Source organism: Engystomops pustulosus, chromosome 2 (assembly GCF_040894005.1).
Source record: "Engystomops pustulosus chromosome 2, aEngPut4.maternal, whole genome shotgun sequence".
Lineage (NCBI taxonomy): Eukaryota > Metazoa > Chordata > Amphibia > Anura > Leptodactylidae > Engystomops > Engystomops pustulosus.
Window position 1 is genome coordinate 211798276 of NC_092412.1, and position 18772 is coordinate 211817047.

The 18772-nt window shown below is 43.2% G+C and overlaps 2 protein-coding genes across 4 annotated transcripts in view; one reads left to right on the forward strand and one right to left on the reverse strand.

Annotated features, from left to right (window-relative positions):
• Positions 1-367: 367 nt before the first annotated feature.
• On the reverse strand, positions 368-18602 carry C2HXorf58 (chromosome 2 CXorf58 homolog). Of its 2 annotated transcripts, none has more exons than XM_072138006.1 (8): positions 18103-18596; positions 15821-15920; positions 15502-15596; positions 13630-13741; positions 11932-12063; positions 3932-4161; positions 2223-2370; positions 368-1100 (listed from the first exon to the last, which is right to left on the reverse strand). In XM_072138006.1, exons 1-8 carry the CDS (start codon positions 18228-18230, stop codon positions 930-932), a joined length of 1116 nt encoding a protein of 371 aa, XP_071994107.1. In that variant the 5' UTR covers positions 18231-18596; the 3' UTR covers positions 368-929. The 2 variants fall into 2 exon arrangements, with proteins under 2 accessions (XP_071994107.1, XP_071994108.1); XM_072138007.1 differs by lacking the exon at positions 368-1100 and adding an exon at positions 1221-1298 and having other exon boundaries at positions 18103-18602.
• The window catches only part of APOO (apolipoprotein O), a 42861-nt gene continuing 42614 nt past the window's right edge, over positions 18526-18772 (forward strand). For both annotated transcript variants that reach the window (XM_072138009.1, XM_072138010.1), the window contains exon 1: positions 18526-18676. In XM_072138009.1, the coding sequence (XP_071994110.1) occupies positions 18668-18676 (9 nt within the window). In that variant the 5' untranslated portion in view covers positions 18526-18667. The remainder of the gene's footprint in view (positions 18677-18772) is intronic.

Consider the following 18772-nt stretch of genomic DNA (forward strand, 5'->3'; position numbering starts at 1 on the left):
CCTGGTGTACTGCTATTCCCACCTAAATCACTTCTCTCATGTCCATGCTTCTCAGAAGAGAAATCTCCTGCTGATCCTACAAAGAAGGTCGTAGTCCAAGCAGAAATAGTGGTGTTCTGGGTGCTAAGGATGTGACTTCAGTACATCAACTACCTAATTAGCATATGGTTTAAAATGGGAATTTCTCAGAAACCGCATCATGTACAGAAATAATATTGGTATGTTTAACATCATAGTGAATTTCTCTCAAAAATACTGCAGATCATAATGATTGGGGTGGTGTAAGACTCCCTATAAAATAGCTGTAAAATACCTCCACAAAATAATGAGACTTTCCAGATACTAAAAAAAAAAAAACTTTTATGGTTATGCAAATCAGCCATGTGCATCAAGACGGTTTTCAATTTTGTAGATTTGCTTACAGTAGCTATATTAAAACATCAATTTTTAACATTTACCACTTATTATATATTCCGCTTTGTACAGGTATCTCATTGCCAGAGAATACATATTTTATAAGTTGATGGCCCACATTTAGCAAAAACAGTGCAGTCCATACTATACGCAGTTACCTGTGTAGTGTGCAAGGGGCGCCAGATTCATGAATTGTGTTGTACGTTCTTCATGAATCTGGCGCCCCCTGCACTGCTCCAACAGAGGGCACCAACTTTTTTTATGGTGCACCTTTAACAAGGGGTGTGCAACACACTTCTGTCGGACTCTGCATGATAAATGTGGCGCACAGGAACTCCCCTTTATGTGCAGAATTTTGTGTTGCGCCGGGTATAGTGCAGCTGCGACACATGTGCAAGTAGTTTGCACTGAAAAGAATGTGCAAAGTCAGACAAAAAAACTGGCGGCCGATGTTCTGTATTCAGCATCTGTGGACAGTCCAATATATTCAATCTCATTTACAAAGTCCATGGTTTTTATAAATGAACAGGGGATGGCATTCCGGAATCTTCTAAAGACAGGCTTTGACTCCAAGCATAAAGTCTTTCTGCTTCTTCATCCCAGTCATCATCGGAAAACACAACCTGGTTTGATTGCTCTTGTTGACCTGTGAATCGTTGGTTGGTGTTTCCAGAATTATCCTGATCCTACCAAGAAGCATGGAGAAGATTAACCACTAGTAGTATTGTCATAGATAATAAAACATTCACTGTTTACGTGGCTCAATGTAAATTACCTGCCATTGCTCTTTCAACAAACCTAAGGTATCATAGGGCTGCCATTTATAGGGTCTGTGTCATCCATTAAACTACTAGCATGCTCAGGTGGGTTATCAATTCTCCTTTCTAGATTTTATGATTTTTGATGTAAAAATAAGCAGAGAAGAGTCATATTTTGCATCACTTAGAGGCTAAAGGGTGGGGGGGGGGTTGCCGATACCTCTATTATAAGTGCTATAATATATAAGTACTTTAGAAAGGCCATAAAATATTGTGATTCATAAAATCAAACTATATAAGCTCAATTTTATGACTCATGACAATTAGGAAGATTTATCATGAGTTTCTGAGGTAAAACTGTTCAAGTTGCCCATAGAAACCAATCAGAGCTCAGTTTTATTTTTATAAACAGCTGTGAGAAAATGAAAACTGAGCTCTGATTGGTTGCCATGGGCAACTAGAACATTTCTGCTCTAAGAGACTTATGACAAATCTCCCCCATTGAGTTTTGTTTTATTCATTTATTTATATCATGGGTTTTTATATCAGACGTTCATATTCTTGGAATACCCCTTTAAGGAAAAAAATATTGTCTATCACATATTTTTTGCTCCTTTCTTCCCCTGCAGTGAGTTTGAAGTCTGGACACGCCAGATAACAAGGAATAGGCGGTAGATTTACTCAATTAATACCCAGAGATAAGACTATGAAATGACAAATTTTCAATCCAAGTGTGATGCGACAATGCATTTTTTGTAGCAAAAATCTACTTTTACATGTGTCATTCTGTCTGCTCTCAACAACTTCCTGGAAGCTCGCACAGGTAAAAAAAAATAAGTTGTTTTTTTTCACGCACCCATAGACTTCAATGGGTTTTTTTTTTCCTTTAGACTCGCATCAAAATAGGACATGCTCTACTTTTGACGCTTTGCATTTGGAGGCGCGAAAATATAATGTTTGAAAAGATCCATTGAATCAGATCACATTGGACTTGAGAAAAACGTTTGTGGGCAAAAGGCCTAAAGGAGAAAAAGCTGGATTTATTTTTACCTGTTCTTTTTCTGGGCCATAAAGTCGCCTCATTTTGGCTACTTTACAGCGAGCTTTATGTGATCTGCGGGATGAGTTTCTCGGTGCCACTGAATGCATTGACGACAGGTAAGTAGAAATGGCTGATGATGGTGGAGGTGCAGGTGATCTGTGAAATAGCAGAATATAAGTTTCAAGAAGAAAGCAGATAAGCAATTGGCCTTGGCCTAATTGAGCTAGATCGTTTACAAACACAGCATGCGACTTTGCTTCAAAGACTTTTGCAGTCAGATTGACTCCATGAATCCCTCCCCCCCCCCCAAGTCTCAAACAAAGAGCCATTAAAACTCTCAAATCACATGGTTGAATAGGGACAGTTATGGAGTTATGGTCCATATCACCAGAAGAACAAATACATTTTTGGATTTGTGATAATCAGGTGGTCATGGGGCTGCGATTTCTGGAACTCTAGTATACTTGGTTCCAGAGATATCAATAACTCTGGATAGGACAATGGCAAATGTGTCAGGTTTAGTATCAATGCGATCCAGGGATTCACCTGGGTCCAATGATACCAGAACCATGACCCTACGACTTCCCTTTGAGAAGTTTTGGCTTCTCCAGGGCTCTGGTTATAGTACCAGGTAGGAAGGACCCACGATTCCTCTTTTAGGTGGGCAGAGGTATGACCCCACCTGATATAATCAGGCACCTCTGAATGTCCCTTGTCTTTTGTCTGGGATCCATTTTACCATCAAGAGCAGAGAACGATCTTTAGGTGTGGTCTATCAGGTTCCATTAGCCACACACAAAGGTGACTTACTTAGTGAAGTGCTGTTACTTGTAGTGCTACCTTGTATGTTGTACTCTGTGTAACCGTATATATCCCAACTGAAAATATTGTTTGTCTAGTGTGCCCTTAAGGAAATTAAATATAAAATGTAACCTGTGTTGCTCTTTTATCCCGTTCCACATATCCCCACGTCTGTGTCTCGCATATATACATGCTACTGGGTTGGCTCCTCACTCTATATAATCCCATTACGGTCCGGGCTAGTATTAGAGGAGAACTGGTGGCAGCTCCTTGAGTTCAGGGCTGAGATTTATTGCTGTGCCATATCCGGAAGTTGTGTGGACAAGTTTAAGTCACTTCCTGCGCCTCTCAGAACCCGTGCGTTCTGGGATTACCTATAAAAGGTTAACTGAGTGACCTTGCGTACCCTTCAGGGGTCCGGATCGTCACGGTTTCCTTCACAAATAACCTTAGAGTATGACCAGCCTAAGGATTAGCGTTACCAAGTTCTGGGCAGATTTATTAAAGTGTTTCCAACACAATTCTGTTATAATTTGTGTCAAACACTAAAATGCTTTGTGCCCAATATACAGATAACAGAGTAGTAACTTACATCAAATAAATATAAAATATAAAGTCATTAAGTAAATAGGAAGATTGTGTGACGTTCCACACACCCTGTGGGTACACAAGGTCAGTTAGCTATTGTTTTCCCAGACGAGGGTTCTAGAATGGTCTAAGACCCAGGTGGGTCTTTTTCCAGCCAGTTTGGCCAAGGAGTGCCTTCCAAGTGTAACCCCCTATGATTAAACAACTGCAGGAAGGGGTTGTTCTGTGTGTGGTTCCCATGAAAACCTAACATGTGGCCTTCCCCCTTGCTATATTTTTGACAGTCTGTTATATCTGCCACAGTAATAGTGTAAGAATTGACCACCACCTGACTTGTGTGACGGTGCTAAGCTGCCGATGCTGTACATCTTCAGTGTGAGGCATCTGAAGGAGAAGCTTCATTTCTTCTTTAAGTCGACTAGATAGGGTTCCTGATTCTGCGTAGTCCACTATGTCATACATAAGGGTTGACCTTGGCATGTTTTTCAGAGAAAGTTTTCTCCAGCAGTTATCTCTTCCTCCACGATGGGCTGGAGTCTCATCAAGGTGACTCGTATACTGAAAAAAAGGCTTGTCAATGTTTTTCATGTATCATTGCTGTTAGTTCTCTTTTTAGTATTTCACATATCGGAATTTGCTGAAAAAATGTAAACTTTTTTGGAGCACTCTAATCCACACCATCATTCACTTCAGATGGATCATATGAACCCAGATGTGGTGGGCAGATTTACAGTACGAGGTCGCACATTTAGAGGCATGTAGGGGTCTTGGTACAAAGTACTTTTATGCCCCTTTCACACTTGCGTTTTTCACGCGCGTTTTCTGCGCGTGCTTTTGATGCGCAGAACTTGCATTGCACTCTGACCCATTGTAATCAATGGATCTTTTCAGACTTGCATTTTTTTTCACGCACACACGCGCATTTTTTTTAACGCGCGTTTAAATCTCGACATGCTCTACTTTTGCAAGTCACGCGTGTGAAAAACGCACCATACAAGTCTATGGAGATGCATCAAAAACGCATTGCACTCTGAGACACTTGCAAGTGCAATGCAAGTGCAATGCATTTTTCACGTATCAATTGCCATAGAAAAGATAGAGCTCAGTCCTGAGTCCATTTCACGCGCGTTTTCTGCGCGTGAAAAACGCATTGAAATTGCATTGAAATTGCATCAAAAACGCGCGTGAAAAACTGAGACACTGAACAAACTCTGACTGAAAACTGATTGCACTCTGATGCAAAATGCGCGTTTTTCACTGACCAAACCCTGATCGCACCCTGATCAAACTCTGACGTGAAATGCAACGCGAGTGTGGAAGGGGCCTTAGTGATAGATTCAGGTGAAGGTGCGTAGGGAATGCTATCGCAGCTCCTTCTTCCATCTGCCATAACCCTGTACAATCAAGAAGTCGCTAATAGACAATCTACATGATGGGGTGTTTTATTGTTGGGTTTTTAATTTCCGGGCCTATTATTATAATAATATATCAATTTTAAAAAACTTTTCTGGCAATACAAGAAAACATAAGGTCATTAAATTACTAATAAAAGATATAATAATGTGTTCTTGCTGGAATGTAACCATAGAAGTCTACCACTGAATGAATCCCAAGGCACTGGTGTGTGAGGAATGGCGGCGGGCCTGTTTAGCCCAATGTATTGAAAGAAATATTGTACCAGAAAATGCTGAACAGGATTATGTTGTTCTATAATAGATCACTATATATGATCACTATGTACTGCTGAAAGCATCTAAAATGAGTGAGTCACCATCAAACTAAGAACGTGACTGTCTGAGAAAGACCTGCAGAGGTTGAAACGCACCTCAGGGTGAAACAACAGGTAGTATTATGTCCCATTATGTTTCCCTGCCTCTATTTATACTGGTCACATGCATGGTCAGATGTATTGCTATAGCTTATCTAAGCTTTTAATGTTATAACAGGTACAGGCAGTCCCCTACTTAAGGACACCCGACTTACAGACGACCCCTAGTTACAGACGGACCTCTCTGCCCACTGTGACCTCTGGTGAAGCGCTCTGAATGCTTTACTATAGGCCCAGGCTTCAGTGATCAGCTGTAAGGTGTCTGTAATGAAGCTCATTCCCATTTGTCTCACCTGTTATACAGTATTGTAGCAATATTCACTATTTATTTTATTCCATGTATTTAATAAAGATTACATTTTTTTAATACAGAAAAATGCCGTTGGGCTTGTGCATTGTCAGGGTGACAGGTTGTTTCGGGCCATTCTGGTGCTATGCTGTAATGATTCATGCTTTAGAAAATATTCTTTGACTCATCCATTCATTTAGGTTTGTTTGAGAATGTTACCTGCTCTGACTAATTACATTTGTATAAGATTTGGATGGGCAGGGGCTTGTGTGTTGCTCACATGGGTAGGAGATATACCAGGATAGACTATAGAAGAAGGAATATATATGTCCTGTGTAAGGGATTAGCTCCGGGGATCGTCGTCTCCTAAGCAGACGACCAGCACACACAGGGAATTCACACAATGTGAGTAAGGTTAAAACTGGCCTCAGCCAGCTTTATTTGGCAGTACACAAACTCAAAACATAAAAATAATACCTAAGCCTCTCCGGCACTAACTAAACATCGAGGTTCCCTACCTCACCAGGTGCTGGCCTACTGCCAGCCACCCCAAAAACACAGTAACAGTTCACTGCCACCACTCCACAGGCCTTTGCCGTAGCCTGTCTCTTCCCCAGGGTGGAGCCCAGTGTGAAGTCTGCCTCATGTATTAGTGCAGCCCCTCCAGCTGAAAACTAATCAACTTAATTAGACAGACCCAACTTTTCCAGGTCTGTCTTCTACTCAGCTTTTCATAAGGCAAAATGCACATTTTATGCCCAAAAGCTTCTCTAGTGGCAGCCACCCTGCCACATATCCTCCCCCTGTGATCAAGGCCGTAGGCCTGATCAATAAGCTTAATTCTCCCTCCGGGGTCAAAGCTCCTATATTGGGGTCTAATCCCTACAGTTCCTAGAAGCACTGTAGAGACCCTACTATCTACTACATCTTCTATACCTGGAAAATGACAGCTTTTTCCCTTAACTGCAGGAGACACAGACAGCTCAAAATTAGTCCCAGCATCTCTTCCTTCACACAACTGATCATCTTCAATCATGTCTCTATTAACAATGATAGATTTTCTTCTCCTCTTTCTCTTGCATTTTACTGGAGACTCCACATACCCCTCAGGGCTTGGCATGGTTAGGCCCCATCTCTTCATCACCTTGTGGATGCCGTCACACCGGTTACCATCCACTGAGGCATATGCACTGTGCTTTTTCCCCTTAGCATTGCACACGACACGCACGGGTTTGCCCGTTTTCCAGTCTTCAGCTTCGGCACCTTCTTTGCCATTGAAGGGGGCATTACCGTTCAGAACCAGGGCACGATTCACATTGGTGAGCTTCTGGTCACATGTCTGCAAAGCTGTGCGCTTGCTACCTCTGAGGTCACAACCTCCGCTCTCGGTGTAGGTGAAACTCATCTCAACATCAGCATCATCCTCATCACCTCCAGCTAACACTTCGGACTTCGGACCCAAGTCCTGGCATAGACTTTCCACAATGGCAGCCTTAAGCTCTTCATGGCTTGCACTAGGTTCCTGGCTGACCTCTTCCTCGGTCAGTCCTTCATACGCCTTGCTGGCCAACACCTCAGTCTTCACCGAGTCTTTCCTGTGTAGGAATTTCGAGGGCTCTGTTGACATTATATAAGACACTGTCTCCTCACATCCACTGCAGTCATCACCCGGTATATCTTCAAGGCACTTCTCACCATCCAGACCATCTTCACTTTCGCTCTTCAGATGATCAGACAGATCTACCGTTGGGTGCAGCTGTGCTGGAGTCTCTGTAGGGCCCATCTGGGTATTCCTCCACTTGCCCAGAGAACGCTGGCATGCACTATGACAGAGACGAGACGACAGAGCTTCCACACGTACACAGCAACTCGGCTGGTCCCTTTGTTGTAGACTTGGCGCCACTTCAACCTTCTCCACAGGTTCAGCAGGCTGAGACAGCTCTTCACCTGTCTTCGGGGGGTAACCATTAACCCATTCTTCGGATTTTCCCAAGACTGTATTCAGACTACTGGTTATAAGCGATCCCACTTGGGTGGCCATCACGGTTGAGACTACAGACTTAGTCACACCCACACCGCCTTGTACTGCACCAGCTTCCCAGCCCAATATATCGGACGTCGCACCTGTAACAGTGTCTCGGGCACCAGTCACTGTATTTGTCTTCAATACGGCTTTTCCAGTTGGCTGCTGAAGAAAAGCCAGGTTGGACTCCTGTTTCCCCAAACCTTTGCAAGCAAAGTCATTACTTGTGGCAACCGGTGGCTCCAGAATGCCTATGAGAGGCCTTGATCCAGTCACTGTAACGTCAGTCAAGGGCTTCTCCTCCTTCTCAGCAACATCACGATCACTGCGGATGCATGGGCGACCTTCCCTCACAGAGTTGTAGACTGCACTCACCACACTGCAGGCAGAATTACCAAAGGGCTGTTGCATCACATGTTCCACCACCTTCTGGGGATCTGGTTTACGCCTGGTCTCCTTCCTAGGACACTTCTGGTGCCACATCACGACAGAACACACCTGGAGGTCGGCATCACCATTTTGGCACTTTCTTTTGTTCCCCGAACACGTACACATGTGAACCTCCCATTCACTTTTCTTTGCAAACACTGTATCACAGAAAGGACAGTACGAGATATCAATCTTCAACTCATGTTTCTGTAATATATGTCTCTTTAGGTCATCTTTTCTTCTATAAGACACGTGACAATTGTAGCATTTATACCAGTTATTCCGCAAACCAGTATTCACATGACGCTTCAGTTTATTGATGCTTCTTCTGGCCTTGTTCACACACGAACTCAGTACCTCAATCTCCTCAGAAGCCTCAGGTGTATCAGATGTCTGGTTTCCCCCTGACATTTCCTGAACACTGATGTGAGACTCCTCCACAGGTGACTGACACAGGCTATCCCCACCTCCTGCAGGTTCTGAGCGAGTAGCCGCTTCTCTAGGGCTCTGTTCACACTCACTGTTTGTGTAACTCTGGGCTGAAGGGAAACCACTAACAATCAGGATCTCATTATCTTCACCTGCCCTTGCTATGGCGGTATCCCTATCTGAACTGCCATTAGCTACATTACACATCTCAGGCTCGCTACCTGTGTCATTACAACTCACAACCTCTAGGGGCACCTCTGAGCTAACTCTCTCAGTATCTAGGGCTGCACCTAGTTCACACTCTGCATAATTCTGAACAGACATTGTAACGCTATCAGATGTTATCGGCATTGCAGAATTGTCACATGTTACAGGTAGTGTCATATAATCACAGTTAACACTATAATCACAGGTTATAGGCAGATTATGCACAACATTACACTTTTCTGGTTTAACTTCAGAAATTAAGGCATCACAAATATTATCATCATCACATAGTCCATCAGACTTTATCAGTCTCAGTGGCAGAGTCTCCTTCTGTGGGATCAAGACCCCTTGGTCACAGTTCAGACTGCAACCTATTGAGACTCCACCCACCATCACCTCAGGTCGCTGAGACTTCTCCAGATCGTCCTTTGGGGAGATTGGGACTGTACCTGATGTCAGAGGGGTCTCCCAGGAAAAGCAGCTATTCCCACTACTTGGAATACTTTCCCACAAGTCCCAGAAAAAAGGGAGGTTTTTCCCCAGGATGAACTCCACCTCCAGATCTGCACAAATCTCCAGCTTATGTTTCACAATCGCAATATCACTTTCAAAGTCAATCCAGACAGTCTTACCCTTCCCTGGCTGGTACTTCAGGAACAATAAGATGTCCGGTTTAACTCTGGAGACATCCTGAGAACAGTCCAGTTCCACCATCAGCGGGATTCCACCCACTATCATCTCACAGGTCTTGACTGGCAACTTCTCTGGTCTCCTGACCAGAGGACAATGAGGTGCACTGACCTCACATGGCACAGCCGCATGCTGTCGCCGTTGGTTGCCCCTAGCAACCACATCTTTGCGCTGCTGCATACACACTGCAACACGTGGCCACTTGGCCGCAGGACATTCCGCCACACACCGGTTCATCCGTAGACATCTGCAAAGCTGCTCCCGTCGGTTGCCCCCGGCAACGGCACATAGCAACCTCTCCTCAGGAACTGCAGACCGATCACAGACATCTTGAACCATCGGCTGGAATCCGCTCGCCTTGGCAGTTGGGGTCTCCATAACCCGAATGGCTTCTGGCATTCCAAGGTCCTCCCACATCATCTGCCGACAGCGTCTCTGGAACTCATCCATCGGACCCATGGTGATTACTCCCACAGCAAACAAGCAGTCTCTGTATATCTCTCACACCAAGACAAATCTTCCCGTGACCACAGCGCCTCCAGCAGCAGGAACAACAGTCTCTCACATGAGGGTTACTGGTCCTTTAAATCTCGCTGTGTGTGCTGATTTCCATGCCACAGCATACCGCCACCATATGTAAGGGATTAGCTCCGGGGATCGTCGTCTCCTAAGCAGACGACCAGCACACACAGGGAATTCACACAATGTGAGTAAGGTTAAAACTGGCCTCAGCCAGCTTTATTTGGCAGTACACAAACTCAAAACATAAAAATAATACCTAAGCCTCTCCGGCACTAACTAAACATCGAGGTTCCCTACCTCACCAGGTGCTGGCCTACTGCCAGCCACCCCAAAAACACAGTAACAGTTCACTGCCACCACTCCACAGGCCTTTGCCGTAGCCTGTCTCTTCCCCAGGGTGGAGCCCAGTGTGAAGTCTGCCTCATGTATTAGTGCAGCCCCTCCAGCTGAAAACTAATCAACTTAATTAGACAGACCCAACTTTTCCAGGTCTGTCTTCTACTCAGCTTTTCATAAGGCAAAATGCACATTTTATGCCCAAAAGCTTCTCTAGTGGCAGCCACCCTGCCACACCTGTCACATTGCAACCATTGTTTAGAAACATCATAAAATGTACAGTATGAACAAGGCTGTATAGTAAATTACACAGCAAACCTACTAGTCCACCAGAGGATGACTTGCCTTTTGAGTTTTGTTTTTTTTAATAAATTATTTACCATATACACTCGAGTATAAGCCGAGGCCCCTAATTTTACCACCAAAAACTGGGAAAACCTATTGACTCGAGTATAAGCCGAAGGTGGAAAATGCATTGCCACAGCCTCCCAGTATATAGCCAGCCAACACCTCAGTAGTATACAGCCAACCCCCTAAAGTATACAGCCAACCCCCTGTGGTATATAGCCAGACAGCCCCTGGTTTGCCCAGTGTATAAAAAATAAACTTACATACTCACCTTCCGGCGCCCCTGATGCTCGGCACGACCCCCCAATGCTCTGGTCCCAGGGAGCCACGGGGACCGGAGCATCGGGGAGCCGCACCGAGCATCAGGGGCACCGGAAGGTGAGTATGTAAGTTTATTTTTTATATAGATTCGTGTATAAGCATAGGTGAGGTATTTCAGCACATTTTTTGTGCTAAAAAACTCAGCTTATACACGAGTACCCGGTATATACGGTACATTACTTAAATGGTTTGTCCTAGTTTGCAACTTACCCGCTTACTTACCCGTCCACTAGAGTTCACCAACAATAATGCACTGTGCGCCCAATATCCTGCATGTGTGGCTTCCCCGCTCAGGTCCGAGAGAGTTCATCATCTTTTTAGTGGTGCATGTAAGTGCGACACAATTTCCCACTGCAGACACTTGTTAAATACCAGTCCAATTCGTGTAATCCCCGAAAAAATGTGCACAGTCCAACGAAAGTGAGCAGCGTGACACTAAGTAAATGAGCCCCATTGTTTGTATAGGGAAAAGTTATACAATTTTCCAATATACTAATGTTTTTTTTTAGATTTTTGCTTGCTGTCATTCTATTGTTTTATTTTATTCTATTGTTCTATTCCTTGTTAACTTCCTGTTTATCTGTTCATGGTCATGTGATGTCACACAGGTGCACGGCTCCTTACAACATACAGCTTTGAATTCTGTGTTATAATGAGCCATGCACCTGTGTGACATCACATGACCAGGGTACGTTTTTTAACCACAGGAAGCAAACAATGGAACTTCCTGCAGAATGTCAACAAGTAGAGATCTAGAAAACTGTAAGCAAATGATGCAGAAAGTATAATGGAAAATTGTGTAACTTTTCATTATGTAATGAATAACAATTCATTGATGAAACTGGACAGCCCCTTTAACACCGTATTGTTTGTCTTCCCTTTACTGTCAAGGTCAACGTCTCTTACCTGCATGTAATCTTTAAAGGTTGCCACATCCACAACATCTGTTACTCTGTATTTCTGATGCTCGAGTTGATCACAAATCATTTGCTCATAGTACATGCGGTTCCCCATCAGTTTGCAAGCATCGATTGCAGCCTAGAAATAGAAAACAAACTTAAATGAGGTTTGTTTTTCTGCAGTCTTTAAAGAGGTTGCCCGAGAGCATAAAAAATCCTATTGGTGGCTGGGAGGGGGCTGGTGTCCCGCACTGCCATCACTCCTGTCCATGGCCCATGTAGACAAATGGACACAGAAGCCGCACTGCGTTCTGAACACAGCATGGCTTCCATGTCCCAGTTTGTTTACATGGGGCACTGACCAGAGAGATGGCAACCAGCCCCCTCCCGGCCACCAATAGGATTTTTTATGCTTTTGGACAACTTTTTTAACAGAGAAAAGTAGGCATCAGCATTCTAATAATTGTAGCATACTAAAGGAATAATCTATTGGTGGCTATAAAAATTATGATCCTGCCACTTTCTACCGAATATGCAGCAGAATTATAGGGTATTCCCAGCATACACCTTCCTCTTACATGTTCATGGTATATTCTGTTGTAGGGTAAAATCTACAAAGGTTAAAGGGGTTGTTCCAGAACACATTCCAGAAAATAATTTATATTGTTTGTGTAATAAAAAGTATTGAGACACTCAATATTTAACTCACATTCTTCCCATATCCTTCTGATCCTTCTTGAGATGGTTCTTTTCCTTCATTGGAGTCCAGCTTTGTTTAATTAAGAATAAGGAAAGACACACACCTGTCTATATAAGACCTCAGAGCTCACAGTGTATGTCGGAGCACAAGAAAATCTTGAGGTCAAAGAACTGCCCAAGGAGCTCAGAGACTTATGGCAAGGCAAAGACCCATATCGCGGGTCACAAGTGCACCCGTGTAACTCTGTGTGCCCCAGCAAGGAACTTACCTTTCCTGGCTCCATCGGTGGTCTCCGCGATGCCCATGCTCCCGCATGCGCGGTTCCGTCTCCTAGGGCGTGCGCACCCTAGTTTGTAAAATTTAAAGGGCCAGCGTGCCGATAATTAGCGCTGGCCAACCGCCTGCTCTGATGAATTCCAGCCCTTTCCTGTGTCCCCTGTCGGATCTTTATGTCTCATAGCCTTAGAGAAAGCTTGTTCCTGATGTGACCTCGATTCCGTTCCTGACCTCACACCTGTGCTGGCCGCTTCGAGGATCCACTACCTCTGATCCTGACAGTTACCACTGATCATGACACTAAAATGCTTATTGTTGCTCTGATTCACTCTCGACTAGACTACTGTAACTCCTTACTAATAGCTCTTCCACTTACTAAACTCTCTCCTCTACAATCTATTCTCAAAGCAGCAGCCAGGCTTTGTGTTGACTTTTGGCACTTTACAGATCATGGAGGACATATAGAAACAAAATGGGACATTGCAGAGTAATAACACGGTCAGATTAAAAGAGTGGATTGAGGGCCCTGCTCACAAGAGCTAACAATTTATGAGTACATTGATTCACATGATTTATGACAGACTCTGTGGGGGAGGGCTCTTATGCAGAGTGAACATTTCATACTTTACACATCAGGAGAATAGAAACTGGAACACATACACAGACACAGAATACATTCCCTGACAAGCAATGCGTTAGTATCTATCAGTCTATGCACATGCACTGTACCTCACTTGAAGGCATAATTATTCTCTTTCCAGTGATAAAACGGTTTCCATGACCTCCTGAATTATGGAAAATTTTGAAAACAATAAATGGCGGAAACTCATAACCAGCAAATCTGCAAAAGATGAAAATCGGATGATTGACTACATCGTATGTACTCATCTAAAAAGACTATATTACCAACCATCTACAAGTACAGCAATAGTGGATGGCTTTGTCCGGTTCCTACATCATATCACATTCTTGTGTATGTTATGATGAACCAAATATAATATTCTACATTCCACAGATGTATATTTCCATGAAAGAGAATGTTTTTTATTAGTTTAGCTATCCATTGTGTAAGCTGTAACCTGACAATATGCGTGTCAGCCCCTCCCATCTACTCCTCCCCATGTTCCATGCCTCTTCTCAGCATGTCATGTGACCATGGTGACCTCATCTAAAGTTCTGGTACATTTGCAACAGCTACCGCATGTATGTATCTGATCACATGAAATCACAGCAGCCTCCATGGACTTCTACTACCCCCCATCCTCCAGGGAGGATGCTGTGATTTCATGTGATCAGATACATACACATCTGCAAATGTAACAGGACCTTAGTCACATGACTTAAAGTGGGCAATGATGTAACGTTCCATACAGCAGCATATCATAGCACTTAAGCACGGAGGAATTGCAATGCAAGTAAAATTTAATATGCAGGACTTCCTTAGTGTGAATGACTCACATTAGGTGAGTTGTATATAAGTTTACAAACTGATTTTTGTAACATTGCAGCCATGTTAATGATCCACTTAGGGATAAGGGCAATGCTTTTTATCATAGGTATTAACCCCTTAATAAGACGTCACGTGTCGGGTGTGGGTTTATGGACAGGGCTCATGGGATGAGCCCTCTCCATACATGGTGGGCTTTTACTGCATATTGCAATTGTTAAGCCAGCAATGTGTTGGTGTCACCATATTGGCTTAGATTGTTGCTCCCTGTGACATCATCATATGAAAACATTAGAAAACCTATACCTCCTTGTTCGTTCCGACCCACACAATAAAGTAGACATGTCATTTGGGTAGCACAATGAAAGCTGTAAAAACCAAAGCCACAAGAAAATGCATTTTTTTCACCAATTTCACAGCATTTGGAATATTTTTCCTGCTTCCCAGTACACGGTATGGAATATAAAATACCGTCACTATGAAGTGACCGGAACGCCATTGCCATCTATTGGGACGTAAACGCTGTCGCAAATTTGCGTACCCATATACGTCTCCATAGACGGGCATCTGAATGTACCCTTACCTAGTTCACTATGAGCCGTGGGTCACATGATGACAGAGCAGCAGGACTCGGAACTACCTGGGTGTGTGAATACAGTTATGATGGCTCGCCTCCTTCTGCTCCATGCCACAGGAATTCACATGAAGTCCCAGGTCCTGTTGCCCAAGGGTCATGCGCACCAAGGTAAGTATAATATGGGTGGGCATATTAGGGCCTTAAACATACCCTGTTAAAGTTTAGTATAAGTGACATACCCCTGTGCCAATACATGTAAAAGTTTGTGTATAGTTCTGGTAGAAATTTGTAGGCTTTGAATGATTATCAGCAGAACTGTGATTCCAGCTCTGGACCCTAATGCTCCTTCTGGCTAGTAAGACGTAGGTAAACGGTAAGTGTTCCAGAACAGCAGCACATTGACGATTACAAAAGATCCAATTCAAGTCTAAGAGGACATGAAAGAAATTCTATGCCCTAAATAATGGTTGATATAAGAACCACTCTCTAATAACATTTTTCAAGAGAGAGTTTCCCTAGTTTAGGTTCTGTTCTCCGCGTTACTGTGCTGAACTACTGTCCAATCATAGTACACTACCTGAATCTTACTTTACACTGCATCCCAGGGTCTTTCAGCAATTCCGCTTCCAGGGGACTGACCTTTTTTAGAATTTGATATGTTGCAAAGGTTTCCTACAAAACAGTTTGGGGAAAATGTTACGATTTTACGATGGTAGACATGTCGTTGGTAGACATAAAACCTCAACTATTTTTATGTCATCCTAAAAGTGAGAACACATATAATAGAAGATGACAGTTTAGTGCACTTAGATAACATATCAAAGTTTTATTACATGGCTATCTAATGTTAATACCATTTATATAAGAAAAATAAAAAAAATTAGGTGTATACTGACAGCAGCTCGGGCAGCCTGCTTTAGGAGTCTAAAAATCTGTTTGTTGCGATGACATCTCCACGCTCTTTGAATTCGGATAGCGGCGACTCCAAGGTCAATCCTGAAAAAAACAAAAAAAACAAAAAACAAATGAAGCATCATCTATACAGAAAATGGGGTTGTCTTCTGCTGGACCTTTGAGGCCAATCATTTTTTTAGAACATGCTGTAGTGCTCAGGTGAGCCAGTCATAGCCAGTATTGTGATGCTGGCACTAATACAATCATAAAATAATAACAAGTATATTATTGTGGACAAAAGATATTATTGAAAAAAGATATAGTTATCAAACTAGGCCAAATTATGTCTCGTCAAATATCTAGCAGGATGCATCGAATCTATTATCAAGCATTTGTCACAGTGATAGTGTTGGAGCTTATTTTGACTTCTGTTTGTTTTTTAAAGGGAATATAACACCACAATTTACCTACCTAAACTATGTTACCTAGCTATGTTATGTGAGGCTATGCCCACAATGTCACTCATCTCCATCCCTTTATTTTCCAGCAGCTCTTTCCGTGCTAATATTTCACTTTAAACATAGGTAAAAAGGCTAAAGTGCTTTGGGGGGCGTTAACAGAGCAACTCAGGGTTCTTGATTCACTACAATAATGCCCTCTGCAACACATCAACCCATGGCCATGTCTCATCCTTCTCCCTTCAGCTATGTTACTCCTGAATCCAGCAATCCAGTTGGAGACGCCCCCAAAGTACAAGGATAATACACACAGGGATGTCACAGTACAGGTACAGTACATACAGTGATGTCACAGTACAGGTACAATACACACAGTGATGTCACAGTACAAGGACAATACACATAGTGATGTCACAGCACAAGTACAATACATACAGTGATGTCAGAGTGCAGGTACAATACACTAAGTGATGTCACAGTACAATACACACAGTGATGTCACAGTGCAAGGACAATAGACACAGTGATGTTACAATACAAGGACAATACACACAGTGATGTCACAGCGCAGGGACAATACACACAGTGATGTCACAGTACATGGATAATAAACACAGTGATGCCATAGTGCAGGGACAATACACACAGCGATGTCAAAGTACAGGCACAATACACCAAGTGATGTCACAGTACAAGGACAATAGACACAGTGGTGTTACAATACAAGGACAATACACACAGTGATGATGTCACAGTACATGGATAATGCACACAGTGATGTCACAGTACAAGGATAATACACACAGTGATGTCACAGTACAAGGATAATACACACAGTGATGCCACAGTACATGGATAATACACACAGTGATGTCAAAGCACATGGATAATACACACAGTGATGCACATGGATAATACACACAGTGATGTCACAGTACAAGGATAATACACACAGTGATGTCACAGTACATGGATAACACACACAGTGATGTCACAGTACATGGATAATGCACACAGTGATGTCACAGTACAAGGATAATACACACAGTGATGTCACAGTACATGTATAATACACACAGTGATGTCACAGTACTGGGATAATACACACAGTGATATCACAGTACATGGATAATACACACAGTGGTGTCACAGTACAAGGATAATACACACAGTGATGATGTCACAGTACATGGATAATACACACAGTGATGTCACAGTACATTTATAATACACACAGTGGTGTCACAGTACATGGATAATACATACAGTGATGTCACAGTACATTTATAATACATACAGTGGTGTCACAGTACAGGGATAATACACACAATAATGTCACAGTACATGGATAATACATACAGTGGTGTCACAGTACAGGGATAATACACACAATGATGTCACAGTACAGGGATAAAAAACACAGTGATGTCACAGTGCAGGGAAAATACACACAGTGATATCACAATACATGAATAGTACACACAGTGATGTCACAGTACAAGGATAATACACACAGCGATGTCACAGTACATGGTTAATACACACAGTGATGTCACAGTACAAGGATAATACACACAGTGATGTCACAGTACAAGGATAATACACACAGTGATGTCACAGTACATGTATAATACACACAGTGAGGTCACAGTACTGGGATAATACACACAGTGATGTCACACTACATGGATAATACATACAGTGATGTCACAGTACAGGGATAGTACACACAGTGATGTCACAGTACATGGATATGCACACAGTGATGTCACAGGACAGGGATAAGGTCACAATTGTACTATCACTGACATTACATGGGCACTTACTTATCTAGGGTCACTGCTTGCTTTGTCTTGCTGTGACCTTTCCCTGCTGTCAGTGATTGTGTGGCAGTAGTGGAGGGAAGACTGATAGAGATGGATGTGCTGGACGTGGCGCGGATATCCATCATCATATGAGATAATACACTGACATATGACGATGGCCTCTATGTACATGTACAGCTGATGATGGGATCACCGGGTATACACAAGCTCCACTTATTTTCCAGAATCACAGCGTTTACCCTCACTATGACAACCAAACAGGAGCTACATCACGTCCGGTTTCCGTACACAAAGATGGCGCCTTGTGCATCAACCTTCACACTCCATCTATCGTAGACGATGAAATGAATCATGTAATGTAATGTAATGGTAGCCTGAGTAATAAAATAGTGCTTGTTTTTGTGAAATGATTTGTTTTTTTGGTAAATTCAGAAGTGAAAGCTTGAAGTATTTTTGTCCCATGCGAGGTGCCGTCGCGTGCACAGACGCGTTGCTAGGGGGTCCGGCGGTTGCTAAGGGCATCGCGGCCTGGTTTCCTCCTGCAGCCTGACCTCCCTCCGCTGTCATGTTCAAGGTGAGGAATGATTGCAAGTGCGAATAGCAGCGGCGGGTGCATAGCTCTTGCAGGGACATGTGCTCAGCATGGCGGCCGGGGATAGCCCGACACGTG